The sequence below is a fragment of the Equus quagga genome, chromosome 14 (genome assembly GCF_021613505.1).
Source record: "Equus quagga isolate Etosha38 chromosome 14, UCLA_HA_Equagga_1.0, whole genome shotgun sequence".
Taxonomy (NCBI): domain Eukaryota; kingdom Metazoa; phylum Chordata; class Mammalia; order Perissodactyla; family Equidae; genus Equus; species Equus quagga.
In genome coordinates, this window is record NC_060280.1 from 57,420,741 (window position 1) to 57,437,713 (window position 16,973).

Consider the following 16,973-nt stretch of genomic DNA (forward strand, 5'->3'; position numbering starts at 1 on the left):
CCTGCCCCCAAGTGAAGGTAGTTACCTAAAACTTGTCTAGAAGGCCATCAATTCCACTAAATCCCGGAAGTGGAAACCACAGAGTGTGTTCTAGAACAGGCAAGAGGCCAGTGCTGCAGGGTTGTGAGTGAGGGGCGGAGAGTGGGACATGATAAGGGTGGAAAGGTAGGCCAGAGCCAGAGCCAGACGGCTGTGATAAAATTAGGATTTTATTCCAAGTGCAGTAGAAAACTATGAAAGGCAGCAGAGGTAGTCATGGCTAATAGCAAGGGTTCTGGAGCTAGCCTGCCTCAATTCAAATGCTGGCCCTCACAGGAAATGACTGTGTGACCTTGAGCAGGTCACTGGGCATTCCTTTGTTTGCTCATCTGTAAAATGCCGATAATAGAACCTGTCTCGTTGGGTTGTTCTGAAGATCAAATGAGTTAATTTTATAAAGCACTTTAAAACAGCACTTCCACACAGGAATTCCTAAAGAAGAGTTTGTTAAATAAGTGTTTTAATTGTGCTGATGTAAATTTGTGAAAGATGGCCATCTGTTGTGTGGGGAATGCACCATGGGAATCAGTTTGGAGGCTGTTGCAGAAGCCTGCAGAGGGATGAGGGCAGCTTGGATTGTGGTGGTGGCAATGAATGGGAAATAAGTGGATAGGTTAAGGCTAATGCTAGCTAACATTTATAGAATACATATTAGATGCCAGTACCAGTCGAAGCTCTTTACATGTATTAGCTCTTACTACCCCACAACAACCTATGAGCTAGATACTATTGTTAGTCTCATTTTACAGATGAGAAACTAAGCTGGTAACTTGCGCAAGATTGCACCGCCAGTAAAAAGAGCCAAAAATCAAAACCAGGCAGTCTGAACCCTGTCTCCACAAGTGTAACCTCTCTGCTTTACTGCCTCTCACGATGTTCGCGGGACAGAACTCAGACACGCTCAGAGTGTACAATAACCACAGTTAGGCTTTGGCCATGTTAGAATTCTTGATATTTCTGGGTTTCAATGATGTGCTTCTTCAACATGCTGTCACTTTCAGCTTCTCAGGATTGTGGACCACTGGCAGGACAATAGTGGCATAAAGCCCAAAAAATATTTGTAACATTTTGAGGCATTTGTTTTGCTGAGTGAAGTTTGCTCATTGAAAATTATTACTGAAACCATGAGATGTACAACTTTTTAAAAAAGAGGATTCATTTTTTAAAAAACCATTTTATCTAACCCTAAGTAAAATAGAAAATTTCCTTCTATTCCCAAATAACCATCTTACATATAAAGGTAAAAGTGACTTGGCAAATTCATCTGTGTCTACATAGAGTGCAAGTACTTAGAAAGGTGTACATGTGTGGAGTGTATCATTAGTGTATCGTTTTTGTTCAAAAGAGCTTTCCATAAAATATCGCTAAAAATCACCTACTTTTGAAGTTATCTGAAGAGTTGCTTGTAGCAATTTCCTTCCAGTTGGCAATATACCTAAGCACATTATATGGGCACTCATTAAATTGATTTATTAGTAAGTAATAAATTGATTCATCAGTATATGCTTAGACAACTTCTAAAATTCACTTTCTCTATGAAATCTTAGATTAATGGGGACAAATTCACTAGTTGAAATGTTTAAAGTTCTCATGACTCTCCCAGCTGCAAGTAGCTGTCACGTGCCCAAGGCCATCCCTAGGACAGGGTGTTGGAGGAGGCGTAAAAGTGTGCCCACCATCAACCATATTAGTGCCCTTTGGGCTCCCTCCAGCATACCTCCCATTATTTTATCCTGTTCCATTCCTGCAAGAGCATGTCCTCAGCTGAGTATCTTCTGAGAGAGGAGAACAACAGCAGCAAGACCAAACTCTCCCCTTGGTTCTGGACTGCCAGATCTACTGTCTCTGACATGCCAACGGAGATTTAAAGTGTGTGGTTTATGATCTTATTAGAGCAACAGTGCTGTCTTTGCTGTGGCCAGTAAAACCTGAGATTACATTCAAGGAAGGCACATGCAGCTGCCACCTCAGTGCCCTAAACAAAGACTGAAATAGGGAGACAAGGGTAGCCTGCGAAGAGGTAAAACAGGGAAGAACAAGGTATGATGAGCTACAAAGATGAAGGAAAGCTCCAAGACGCAGGTCCTGTAACTTATTCCATTTCATTTTCAGCTTTGTATCCCCCTTTCCCAAGCCTCTTTTCTTTTCAGCTGCTCTCAAGAAATCACAGAAAGGCTTGGTCACAGCAAGTGCTGAAAGAGAGCTGGCAGAGAGAAGTCGAGGAGGATTAGAATTGCCATATAATTCAGAAAACACTGATTTCCCAAGTATTTATTTATTTCATTTGAATTACTTTTGTGAACTCTGTGAAGTTCTTTGTTATAGGAAGGTATATATTATCCAACAGTATTTAATGGTAATAAAGTAAGTCATGTGCTGCAATAAAGACGTTTTGGTCAGTGACAGACTGCATATACCATGGTGGTCCCATGAGAGTAGTACCATCTAGCCCAGGTGTGTAATAGGCTACACTATTTAGGTTTGTGTAAGTACTGTGGGGGAGGAAGAAATTTTCCTCTACCCTTCCGGGTTCTTCTGGCTGGTCTAAGAATTAAGTTGACATGAGACACATTAACAGGAGAAAAACAAACAAAAGTTTACAGGTATACATAGGAGAAACCCAGGAAAACCAAATAACTCGCCAAAATGGCCAAAGCCCTCACCTTAAATACTATCCTCAGGTAAAGACAAAAGAAGATGTTGGGGTGGGGAGAGTCAGGGATTTCAAAGGTGAGGAAGGCAATTCACCAGTAGGTGAAAGGAGCAAATGTTTGCAAAACAAGAGTTTGGCCCCACAGAAAAAAAAGAACACAGAAGGGAGCCCCCAAAACAGGCTTTTCTAGGTTCCTCCCTGTCCACCACCTAGTTTACACTATGTTGAGGTGACAGCTCACTTCCTGAGACAGGTTTTTTAATCTGAATTCTTTTAGGCAGTTAAGGGGGAGGTAGCAAGAAAAACTTTCTGAGTCTTGTTTCTTAAAAATAATCAGCCTAAAATAATCCTCATGTTAAAGGGACACATTTTGGGGTGGCAAATTTTGTTCCCTTTCAGTACACTCTATGATGTTCACGCAATGACAAAATCACTTAACAAATGCATTTCCCAAATGTATCCCTATCATTAAGGAACGCATGACTGTACTGTGTCTAAAGTTGATTCCTTCTTGTTACTGCTACCTCTTGTTGCTTTAAGAACTTTATTCTATGCCCTGTGGGGGATCAGAATTGGCCACCTCAAAATATATCTCTTTGCCTTGGTTATTTTCAAGAACAAAAGACTCTGAAAGAAACTTTGACCTCCCCTCTAATTGCCTAAAAGAAATTTAAGACAAAGTGCCTGTCCCCAGGACAGGCCATCACCATACACTGTGAGGGTCTTTGTTAAGCCCATTCTTATAAACCAAACATTTGCTTTTCCATTTCCATGTGAATTGCCTTCCTCCCATTTGAAGCCCCAAACCACTACCCCCAACATCCTCCTTTGTCTTTAGCTGAAGATGGTATTTAAGCTGGCAGCTCAGCCATTCTGGTGAATTACCCAGTTTTCCTGGGTTTCTCCCATGTACACATATTATAAAGCTTTGTTTGATTTTCTCCTGTTATTCTGTCTCATGTCTATTTAATTCACAGACCAGCCAGAAGGACGTAGAATGAGAAGAGGAAATTTTCTTCCTTCCCTACAGGCCTTAAATGGGATACTGCTGGGTCTCTGTTAAATGAAAAGATGCAGGTTAACAGCAGGCAGTGTAAATCCCTTCCAGGATCTCTTAGTAGACAATTCAGTCTGGCTTGACCTTAAATTTAGGCAGACTTTGTGCTTTCAGTGGTTGCTCTGGAACACTATGAAGAACTGGAACTTGTGCAGATCATCAATTACCTCACCTCTCGTCACCTCCAATCACTTATCTCCACATTTCAGACCACTTTGCCCCCCTATCACATAAATATCCCTGAGCCCCCCATATTTGGGGAAGCGGATTTGAGACTCATGCTCTTGCTTCCTCGCATGGCTGCCCTGTGATTAATCTCTCTCTCTGCTGCAATCTCATCATCTTGGTGTTTGGCTTTCTGGGTGGTGGGCAAACAGGAACCTGGTTTGGTAACACTAAGTCCTGACAGTGTTGGCAAAAGCATATCTATATATTACGGCTGCTCATTGACCCCTGCTTTACCTGGGATTAGGACATGAATGTATTCAATTATTTAAAAAGAACTTATAAAGAACATACCAGCAGTAACTGGTATCTAAGTTTTACAAATAGAAGCAACAGTCTGATGATAGTGTTACCATGCTGCTTATATCATAGAGCTCATCTGTCTTTCTCACTAAGAAAGTTTTGGAATTTCTTTAGATAATTGCAGAATAAAGTGTTTGTAGAATCTACAATGAATCCAAGAGGAATACAAATTTAACATTTATCGGTCTAGGAAAAGTCGCTAGCAAGAGAGGCCATGTAACTATATGTCTTAGAAATCAAAGGAGCAGCTTCAGATAACAGAAACAACCCATAAGACACAAAGGCAAAGAGCTCTCACCAACAGAGTTAATAGAATATCAGGAAATTATTTAGGATATCCCAGCTGCTGATCACTTAACAGGTTATGTCCAAATTCACTTCCAGTTTGAAAAGTATGAAGATCCTGGAAGAGGAACATCCATCTTGATAGAGAATATGCCCCTGAAAATCCAGCAGGATGAATGCCAGCAACAGTCACAGTGGCCATCATGTGGCGTTGTGGTGACTCATGATGGTGACGCAGGGATTGTTTCACATTCTATGTTGCCTGCAGCAACGCATCTCTGGATGGCACAGAATTTGTAATAGTACTCATCTGTGTCCTTGATCCAAGAGTAAAGTTGGCTCTATCCATTCTTCTAAATTATAATAACATTGTACTCAGTTGCTATTGTTGCAGTGTGCATCTGAAGATGTGCGTGGCTTCTTCCCAGGAGAGTGTCCATCTGTCACAACCAGGGGCTAGCACAAAAGCCTTTTGGGAAGAAACTGGTTTGTATCACTCAATATCAGTATTCAACACATTTATTGTGAATATTGTGATTGTGTGTGTGTTCATTGTGATTGTCTGACTATCAAAAACTGTCTATAGATTTTGAAGGATACTCCCAAGGAATTAGTGGCTACCAATTCTCCAGAAGGGAAAAATATTAGATTCTGAAATTCTCATCAAACAAGGTGTCATCAAACCATTTACAAATAACCTGACAACTACGAAGACCTAACAGGAAAGTAGACTGTGGAGACTGTAAATGTCCTAGGAAGAAGGTGCTTACACCTAATATCCGTAGTCAGCTCGGGGAGGGTCTTTGCAAAGTGTGGTTTTGCTGAGATAATCAGTAGCTTGTGGTCAGTAATGGAACTGAAATATTCTCAAACAATCATGCTGGATTCCATTTGAAATTTTTATTGTCCAGGGCTCAAAAGGAAGACTCGCTCTCTAAGAATTCCAAGTTGGTGCCAAATTACACTTATACCCAACTCAGAGAATGAACTGATAGAAGTTGTACATAATTTGGAAACATAAGGCATCTGCATTTTCAAAAATGGAAATTTTCATTTTGGAATGGAGCGTTAGTCTCACCATATCAAAGCTAGGTATACTCATCCCACTCCATGTAGAGTGTCTGATACAAAAAGACCACTTCAAGTCTTATGAGTTTATTCTGTTTTTATCTTTTTTCCCACAGAGGGAAGCCATTAGGAATCTTCATCACCCATCAGAGAAGCGTGTTAGGGGATGATATTGGAGAAAGTATTATGTAGACTGAGATGCCTGTTTATTTCTTCCCTTTGACCTCAATTGTTTTATTCTTTTTGTATTCCAGTAGTGATAGGACATTGGGTGTAGACTTTTTTGTAATCTTCCACTAAAGCTTGGTGGCCCTTTGCTTGAATTAGCCAACTGTAAAAGGGAAAAGCAGAGCAGGATTTCAAAAGCTCACCTAAGAGATTTTTTTATCCTGCCCTCAGAAGCTCATTCAAATGGACTTCTCCTACAGCTCTCTCTCTAGCAATTTTTTTTTCCCTGAGGAAGATTCACCCTGAGCTAACATCCATGCCAATCTTCCTCTATTTTGTATGTGGGCTGTCACCACAGCATGGCTGACAAGTGGTGTATGTCTGCACTCAGGATCCGAACCCACAAACCCACACCGCTGAAGCAGAGTGTGCCAAACTTAACCACTAGGCTATGGGGCCAACGCCCCTCCCTAGCACTTTTTACTCTTAGGAAATGACATAAGTGTACAGCATTATAGTTCCTTTCTTTGGATCCCATTTCTTTCCTCATTATTATCACCTGTATTTTAATCAGTGCCCCCAGAAAACAGAAATGTGCTCTCTATAAGGAATCCCAATACTATGGACAAGATACTGGGGTTATTGAATCATAATAATCTCTTTTTACTATTTATTTATTACAAAATATTTTAAAGCATCTACCATAGATAATTAGTTCTTTATTTTTTATCTTTCTGTTTTTATTTTCTAATATATCCCTTCCATCAATATCTTTTTTTCTTTTATTCTTGTTTTCCTATTTTCTTAGTCATTCCTTCCCTTTTTTTATTCTTTTCTCTTATCTTTCCTTTTCTCATTATTCTCCTCTCTGCTTCCTCTGGCCTCTCTTTTTCCTGTTCTACTGTTCAATGACAACCAACTTAATTTTTCCTTTCCCATTTTCTTATCTCCCTCTTCCTAATTTCTTCCTTATGTTTCTTTACTTACACTGTCTTCGTTTTAATTTTTCTGCCTCTTCATCCATGCACTATTCACATTGTCGCTGAGTAAATATTGAATATTTTTTAATGATTTATTGAGATATAATTCACATACCATACAGTTTACCCAGTGAAAGGGTACAATCCAGTGGCTTTTAGTGTATTCATAGAGTTGTGCATCTTTAACCACAATCAATTTTAGAACATTTCATTACTCCAAAAATAAACCTCCACATCCCTCGGACAACACCTCTCAATCCTCACAAATCTCCCAGCCCGAGGCAAGCACTAATCTTCTTTCTGTCTTATAGATTTGCCTATTCTGGACATTTCATTTAAATAGAATCATATAATATGTGGTCCTTTGTGACTGGCTTTTCACTTAGCAGGTTCATCAACACTGTAGCATGTATCAGCATCTCTTTCTATTGCTGAACAATATTCCATTGTATGGACATACCAATTTTACTTATCCATTCATCAGTTGATGAATATTTGGATTATTTCTACTTTTTGTTGTTATAAATAATGTTGCTATGAACATTCATGTACAATTTTTTTGCATGGACATGTGTTTTCATTTCTCTTTATACACTGAGGAGTGGAATTTCCGGATCATATGGCAACTCTATGTTAAACCATTTGAGGAACTGCCAGACTGTCTTCCCAAATGGCTATATCATGGTACATTCCGACTAGTAGTACATAAGGGTTCCAATTTCCTCACATCCTTTTCAACACTTGTTACTATCTTTTTAATTATAGCCATCTTTGTGAGGTAGGATCTCATCATGGTTTTGATTTGCATTTCCCTGATGGCTATATTAAATATTGTAAAATTTCCATCACAAAAAATCCTAAAAATGTTCTTCAAGGATCATAGTATGTTATTGAAAAATTAGAACTTTTTGATGTCTCACACAGAAAGATTAGGGAATACGGATTGAGGGAATTTTTTGCATTATTAATTTCATGTTCTTAGCCTTGTTTCTAAATCCCAATAAGAAGTAAAGCAGATTTAGGCTAAGGCATAAGAATAAAGTCTGAGAATAAAGAACACATAAAGTCTAATTTTCTTTTTTCTACTTTTAGATCATCCCTTCTTAAATAATTCTCCCTCATTTCTTCTTTTCTTTCTAGACAAATAATAAATACCATATTTTTGAAGATTATGTTTGTGTCCCCAAGATTCCACATGGGAGTGGGAAATGTTAGAAAGAAAAATATTGGTGCCTGCCCTTGCTCCCCAAGAGTAGCAACATGTATTTACTCATCAAAGTTCAGCGTATTTGTCCAGTTCAGCACTTCATCCACTTCCCATTCCATCACGGAATCTATTCCACCATCTTCGATAGCTCTTATCAGCCCTTTCGTTGCTGTGTGAATTAAACCTAGAGTTTCACGATTTGTTGACTTAGCCTCCAGGCTTCCTGCGTGGTACCTAAATACGAGAAAGGAAAGGAGACATAAATCTTTTGGAACAGGTGATTACTGGTAGATGCAGTTAATATATATAGTTGCTGTGAAACTAGTTATATACTAAACCAAGTTTTTATCCTATCTAACCCAAATACATCTACACCAAGTTCTATGTGATAGGATCTTTTGGAAAAAATAAAGCAACTTAATCAACCACCTTAACCAGAGAAGCCTCACTTCAAAATCACCTCTCAATAAGTTATATTTTTATGATACCAAGAAAAACTAAGTTATGAAATCACTGAATCATAGAATTATAGAGCCAAAGGATGTTGAATATAACTAGCCCACTCATTTTATAGGTAGGGAAAGAAATCCTGGAAGAGTTGAGTAACTTTTACAAGGTCATGTGGCTAATGGCAGGTACAAAGAGGGAAGGAAAGGGGGAAAAGGAAAGAGAAGAAGAGGTAAAGGGGAAGAGAAACAATAACATCTTTTTTTGTGTCAGGTACTTTTCACATATTATCTTGTTTAATTCTTTAAAAAGACACAGCCATTTGTGACAGCTATTTTTATTCCCATTTTATGGATGAGAAAATTGAGACTTAGAGAAGTAAAGAAATTTTTCAAGATCACGTATGTAGTAAATATATATCAGAGCCAGTATTCAAATCTGACTCCAAGTCCAGACTCCTTTGGCAGCAGTATTCTATCTTATATTAGTCTGAACACATAAATTAATGCATCCACTGAACATGAGCTGAGTAGAGAGAATTAGTAGTCTTTACCAAGAATATTAGAAAATAGCAATCTTTTTTTTTTGGTTTTCTTATTCAGGTCTACATTGGTATTCCATTTTAAAGGTTAACCTATTCTGACATTGAATTCCTTTATTAATTTGACACTCATTTATTAGGAAGCGGCACAGTGGTGGTGTAGAAATGGGACTCTGGTATCAAACCATCTGGCTTTGAATCTTGCTTCTGTCATTTACTAGCTATATAACCTTTGCCAAATAACCTAGCCTTTCTGGGCCTCTGTGTCCTCTTCCTTAAAATGGTAATCATGATACTACCTCCTCCTAGCACTCTTGAGAGGTTTAGAAGTATAAATCCCTGTAGAGCGTTCAGAACAATGACTCGCACACAGTAAGCATTCAACAAAAGAAGGCTTACACAATCCAGGGGGGCAAGGGATATGACAGTGAACAAGATATGTCCCTGTTCTCATGAAGTGTCTGCTTTGTCAGACTTTAAATCGATAACGATGCATGAGAGCTAATGCATTTTATAGAAGCTGGAGATGCCTCTTCACAATTGTTGTTTAGTAAGAGCACAAATTCTAAGAAAGTATGATTTTACAATTTTTCTATAGTTCTTAATTCACATACTCATTCATTTAATACATGTTTATTGTGTGTCCATTGTCTGCAAAGCATTGTGTAAGGTAAAATTCCTTCATGGAACTCTCAATCTTTGACTCTATACTCTATTCCCTGAACATAACAGGCACTCAATAAACATGTATTAGATGAATGAATGAATGAATGATGGTACCCACTGGCCCAGATTTATTAACTAATGCTCACACCATAGCAAAAATGTATTTAGAAATCAGTGACTTCTGGGAGGCAGGGGATGAATGCATTTTTTTTTTTATGAGTTCCTCCATGTTTTACTTTCCAAAATATACAAACACTTAAGATTAGATTGGGAGACCTGGATGATATTCCTTTTTCCTTTTACAACAGTGATATATAACAATTCAGATATCTATTTTTGCTCTCATACTTTGTTTTTAAAGAGAATTATAATACTTATTTCAATAACTTAATTGTTTTGAACTCTCTACAAATTAGTCACTATTTATAGTTAAGTAGGCCATATTAGTCATAAAACAACAACAGGTTAGCAAGTAGGAACAGAATTTCAAATACAATAGTGATCAGAACTGAGGATCACTTTATAATAATCATAACTTATTTTATAAATAAATGAGTGGTATTTTAAAAAGAAAACAAAAACAATATAAAATTTGGCTTTATAGGTAATGTAATATATTCACTTAAAATGATCTCATATTCTTTTTAAACCAGAAAATTTAAAGAGAAAGAACATTACAGAAATGTTTTTCTGAATATCACAACAGGGAGAGAAGTTAAAATACAAAGACCTAGTAAGAATCAAAGTTGAGATTGTAAAGGAGGTCAAGGAGAGTGAAGATCCGCAGGACACAGGAAAGAAAGGGAGGTAAGAATCAGAATTCTCTGAGTAAGACAGAGGTGAAAAATATCAAGATTTTGTTGATTTTGTTAACTGTGGATTCTCAGCAGCAGTCAGATGGAAGAGTGTTTAAACACCATTGATGAACAAAGCACACAAAGAAGAATTTCTCATTAATCCCCTGCAACCTTATAAAAATGAAACATTACAATACCCAGTCATAAGGATTCATCATTCATTCATTCAACAAGCAATACATACTCATTAAGCATATACTATGTCTGAGGCTCTGTGTTAATAAATAGAACAAAGTCCCTGTTCTTTAAGGGCTCAAGATCTAGTGGACGTGACAGACATTCAGATAAATTGCAAAAACATGACAACTGAGTATATAAAAGATCTACGGGGGCACATCAAAAGGAAGTGCCTAACTGTGTCTAGGAAGGTTAGGGGAGGCTTCAGAAGGAGATATTTGAGCCAAGTATCAAAAGACAAAAATCTTGTTACCAAGTAGCTGAGCCAGAAAAGAGCAACCTAGGAAAAGGGACTATCATGTGGGATATAGATAACAGGGAGCCCCTAACGTGTTTCAGGTAAGTAAGCGATTTAATTTGTATTTTAGAAACATCACTTGGGTATTTATATAGAGATGGCGAAGAGATCAGAGACAAAGAGACCAATTAGAAGGATTCCACAAATGTAGTAGAGATAAGCACGATGAGATGCTGCAATGAGGAGTGAGAGAAATGTCACATTTGGGAGATACTTTGGAAGCAGAATTCATAGAACCAGATAAGAGATTACACACAGGAGCTTATGAAAGGTAAGAAGTCTAGGATAACCTCTACACTTCTGGCTTGGATGACTGGGCAAATGATGGTTTCATAAACTGAGGCCAGGAGGAATACTGAAAAGAAACAACTTTTGTGATAGGGAAGATAAGAAATTCAGTTTTGGACCTGTTGAGTTTGAGATGGAAATGTCCATATAATTAGAAATACAGAGCTCAGTTACGGAAGAGGATTATTTTGAGAGTAAATAAACATAGGGAAGAAAATAGAAGATTATTATTCACGTGCACTGGCTTATCACCACTTGTCTCCTAGTTGGTGCTGTGCCTGAGCTTCAGCAAGTCATACCACCATTCTGTCAAAGCCAGCTGTTTCCACTGTTGACACATATGGTGAGCGAATTTTGTTGTTCTGAGCCTATTACCATACTTCCTCTGCTGTAAAGGGGTCCCCTCGTTAGGGGCAACGTTGTATGGAATAAAATGATGATGGCTAAGGCATTCTGCAATGAATGGTATTGCTGAAAGAAGTAATACAGGCAGAGAAATAAAATACATATGCAGAATACTTGTTTATCACTGTGAAGACTAAGAGATGCCTCCTCTATTATGGGAAGGGTCCAAAATAATCAGCTTGCCACCAGGTAGCCAGCATATCCCATTACTAGGGGCAAAGCAATGACCTTTGCTATACAGTTAGCTGTGTACTCTGCTATCCAGTAACCATGACCACTTTGTGCATAGCTCCACTGAGCGACCACTGAGGTGACCGGGGGAAAAAAGTTGACATTCACAGAATGGATCATCCTGTCCATCTGATTACTGAGAACTTTCTGCCTCATATAAAGCCCTTTGCAGGGCATTCAGGAGGACATAAATATAACTCTGTGCCCATTCGGAGTTTACCTCTCCCCAGACCTAATCACCAATTTTCCTATTTAATTCTTTCCAAGTCCCTGATTAGCTGAACCTATTAGCTACTGCCCACACTCGTAAAGATCCATATCTCAAGCTATTTCCCTTCCTATATGAAGTGGAAAACCAGATGTACCACATCCAGTTGTGCTCACTGGGAGGATATACTTTGTCCATTCTCTGGGCCAATTGAGAGATTGTAATCTAGTGACTCCATTTTTGGATGGTGCCAGCATTCTGTGCAAATCCATGGTGCGTTAGACCCAATATATTCTCCCTCTGTTAACTTGTCAAAGGGGACTCCCTATGAAGCCAAAAGTATGGAGATGAAGAGTAGCCAATGCAGCACAAGTAGGAGTTGAAGGAGTCTGAGCCACCTGCTTGTGCAGCTTACCCTGGCCTTCTGGACCTTCTCAGACCCACTCTCATATATTCCACATCTATTTTATATTGAAATGATGCATCCAATACTGTTGGGACTGCTGGGCCATAAAGTCCAAGTGGCAGAGCAACTTGACCACATGTGGACCTACTACCATGTTCTTTCTCATACCATGTATAACTTGAGCCTGGTAGCCTTATTAGATTACCTAATAAATGGGTTTGAGCAGCATGCCCAAATGTGGCATATTTTACCTCCCAAATCCAGAAAGCCCTCTAAGTATTGTGTGTCTTCAACTTAGATGATGCAAGGTACGGCAACTTATCTCTCACTTTAGAAAAGAGATCCCAAAATGTCTGTAAGCTTTACTATGTGGCAGACACAACATTTTGCAGTTTATCTCCCTCCTTCTGGTGTGCATTTGGCCTATTAAGTTATCCAGGGAGTAGTTATTTTCTGCTCACCGCATGTGATAGTATAAATAAGGTAACCAATATAATGGAAAGGCATGATGTTTTGTGGGAATTGAGATGTGCAAACCTCCAGGACAAGAGCAGGACAGCTGACATAGCTCTGAGAGTAAGATGTAAAGATACACTCTATTCTTTCCAGGTAAATGCAAACTGCTTCTCTTTTTGCCTATTGACTGAGATGAGAAAGAACACATTTGCCAGGTTGATAGCAGCATATCAGGTGCCAGGGGCTGTGGTGATTTTCTCCATTAAAGAAACCACATCTGGAAGCTTAGCTACAATTTGTGTCACCACCTGAACTCTACCATTTCAAAGTTCCATTATTCCCAGTGAACTACAGGAGCCAATTCCATCACAGCTTTCCCTACTGTCATTTCCAGATTATAAAGGACCACCACTACAGTTTGTTGAGAACTCTGCTGCTCTCCTTTCATTTTTTTTTTTTAAGATTTCATTATTTTTATTTTTTATTTTTCCTTCTTCTCCCCAAAGCCCCGAAGTACATGGTTATATATTTTAGTTGTGGGTCCTTCTAGTTGTGGCATGTGGGATGCCGCCTCAGCATGGCTTGATGAGTGGTGCTAGGTCCACGCCCAGGATCTGAACCAGCAAAACCCTGGGCTGCCGAAGCAGAGCAGGTAAACTTAACCACTCGGCCCCTCCCCTTATTTCTTAATGACTCGATCGTCTGAGGACTCCTAGGGTGACAGCCAGTGGGTGGTTGAGTAGATGCACGTAATTTGAACAAACATAGGCATTCCCCTGAACCTTTAGAAATACTTTTTCTACACTATATTAGAGAAATTCAGGCATTTTGTAACTGTAGAGTTTGGGTTGAGTTCAGGCTTTAATTAGCTAACCCAGGAGACTATTAACACCATTTTTGGCTACTTAAGTTAACACATTAAATTCATAATCCCAGATGAGTGTGGCCATATCAATAAGTTCAGCCCAATCAACTCTTGATCTGACAACCTTAGAATCCACTCTCACACATGTTACTGAGGCTACTGTCAATATAGATTGGTAAGTTCTTGTAATTCTTTTGGTTTATAAGCCATCTCCTCCTACAGACCTTGTACTTCTCTGGCTGGCTGTTCTGAAATATAACTCTCATTGTGGGCTGAAGGCAATGAGAAATGGTTGTGGGGGAATCCTAAGGAGAATCCGAATAAGTGCATGAGGCAACTGCAGCAGGTGCAGTCATTGCAGAGCTTTTATGCAGCGAAAGACCAGCTCCCTCAAAGCGAGGAGGCAGGGTTTCCTCTATCAACAGGGGAGTTTGAAGGTTTAATGTCCTCCGCCTTGTCCATGTCTGCCCAAACGGCCCCATTCCAGGTCTCAGGGTTCAACTTCTTCCTCACTAGTGCCCTTAACTTAGTGCACAAGACCTGACAAGGTTAAACATTTGGTGGCACTGCAGGCACTGTAACCCTGTGACCTTTGCAACTGGCCCCTGCAAGTTGCCCCCAACTCACCCTGCAACTACAGGAGTTAGAGGACTACTTTACGGAGATCCTCTGATCGTTTGCACGTTTTAAAAATGTTTTTTACAACTTTATTGAGGTATAATTAATGTAAAGCCTTTTAACCTGTACAACTTGAAGAGCTGTGACATAAATATACACCTGTGAATCCATCGCTACAACAAAACAATGAGCACATCCATCACCCCCCAAAGATCCTTGTGTGCCTCAGTAATCCTCTGCCTCCTTCCCCTCACCCTCATCTCCAGACAACTACTGATCTGCTTTGCATCACTCTTGATTTGTTTGTATTTTCTAGAATTTTATATAAATGGAATCATACAGTATGTACTCCTTCTGACTGATCTCTTTCATTCAGCATCATTATTTTGAGATTCATTCATGTTGTTATGTATATCAATAGTTCATTCCTTTGTGTCGCTGAATAGTACATCACAATTTGTTTATCTATTATCATTTGGATTGATAGATATTTGGGTTGTTTCTGATTTTTGGCTATTATAAATAGGCTGCTATGAACATTCATATACAATCTTACTGTGGATATATGTTTTTATTTCTCTTGGGTAAATATCTAGGAGTGGAAGCTGGGTTGAATGGCAGGTGTATGTTAACTTGTAAGAAAACTGCCAAACTGTTTTCCAAAGTGGATGTACCAGTTTGCATTTGCTCCATGTCTGTGCCAACAATTAATATGACAGACTATTTAGCCATTCTAGTGGGTATGTAGTGGTATATCATTATGGTTTTGGTTTACACTTCCCTAATGACTAATGATGATAGCCCCTAGTTCATTTGTGCTTATTTACTATCCATCTGTCTTCATTGGTAGAGTGTTCAAATTTTTTGCCCATTTTTACGTTAGGTTGTCTTCATGTTGAGTTTTGAGAGGTTTTTTTTTTTTTTTCAATTTTTAGGATAAAAGATTTTTATCATATATATATATATATATATATTGCAAATGTTTTCTCCTGTCTATGGCTTGCTTTTTTGTTTTTGTAACAGTGATGAAGTGCAATTTAACAATTTTTTCTTTTGTATTTCATGCCTTATGTGTCCTATTTAAGAAATCTTTGCCAGAACCAACTTACTAAGATTCTTTTGCTTACTTTTATATATTTAAGGGTTTCAGTTCTTAGATTTAGATCTATGATCTCTTTAGAGTTAATTATATATATAGCGCCTTTGCTAGGTTTATTTTTCCACATTTGAGAATTCAATTTGTTGAAAAGAATGTACTTTTCCAATTACATTGCCTTGGTACCTATATTAAAACTCAATGAACAATATATGTGTGGGTCTATTTCTCAGCTTTCTATTCTGTTCCATTGATCTATATGTCTGTCTTTATGCAACACCACAATGTCTTGATTACAGTAGCTTTATAATAAGTCTTGAAATCAAGCAGTGTTAGTTCTCTAAATTTTATTTTTCCAAAATTATTTTGTCTATTCCAGTTCTTTTGCATTTCCATATAAATTTTCAAATCAACTTGTCGGTTTCTACAAAGAAAACCTGCTGGAACTTTTGATTGTGATTGCATAGAATGTATAGATTAATTTGGACACAATTTCCATCTTAACAATATTGAGTCTTGTGATCCATGAATACCTTAAATCTCTTCATTTAAGTTTTCTCAGTAATGTTTAATAGTTTTCAGTGTACAGGTCATGCAAATTTTTTCTTCAATTTATGCCTAGATACTTCATATTTTCTGATGCTACTGTAAGTGGTATTTTTTAAAACTTCAATTTCCAATTATTTGTTGTTAGAATCTGGCAATATAATTGGTTTCTGTATCTCACAACCTTGATAAATTCACTTATTAGTTCCAGTAACTTTTTTATGGATTCCTTAGGATTTCGTACCTGGACAATCATGTCAATTGTGAAGAAAGACTGTTTTAGTTCTTCCTTTCCAATCTCAGTGTCTTTCCCCACCCTGCTTTCTTGCCTTATTGCACTAAGACCTCCAGAGCAATGCTGTAAAGAAGTGGTGAGAGCAGACATCCTTGCCTTGTTCCTGATCTTAAAGAGAAAACATTGTCTTTCACTATTAAGCATAACGTTAGCTATAGGTTTTTCATAGAAGCTCTTCATCAGGCTGAGGAGGTTCTCTTCTATTCCTAGTTTGCCAAGAGTTTTTATTATGAATGGTTGTTGGATTATTTGTAAGTAATTTTCTGCATCTATTGAGATGATTATATACAATTTTCTTTTTAAGTTAATACGGTGAATTGCATTGATTGATTTCTAAATGTTAAGCCAACCTTTTATTCCTGGGATAAACTCCATTTGTTTATGATGGTATTTATTATTCTATATCTATGTTTATGCGAGATATTGATTGCTATTTTCTTATAATATCTTTTTTTCTTATTCTATTTCTGGAAATATTTGTATAGAATTTTTATGATGTCTTTCTTAAATGCCTGCTAGAATTCACCAGGGAATTCATATGGCCTAGAGCTTTCTTTGCGGGATTTCTTTTAAACTACAAATTCAATT

The 16,973-nt window shown here is 38.0% G+C and overlaps 1 protein-coding gene across 1 annotated transcript in view; it reads right to left on the bottom strand.

Moving 5' to 3' along the window:
* Positions 1 to 16,973, bottom strand: part of C14H11orf65 (chromosome 14 C11orf65 homolog) — a 77,037-nt gene that overhangs the window by 1,688 nt on the left and 58,376 nt on the right. Inside the window, exons 8-9 of the mRNA XM_046686307.1 lie at positions 8,049 to 8,219; positions 1,419 to 1,474 (exon numbers count right to left, since the gene is read on the bottom strand). Of these exons, the coding sequence (XP_046542263.1) occupies positions 1,419 to 1,474; positions 8,049 to 8,219 (227 nt within the window). The remainder of the gene's footprint in view (positions 1 to 1,418; positions 1,475 to 8,048; positions 8,220 to 16,973) is intronic.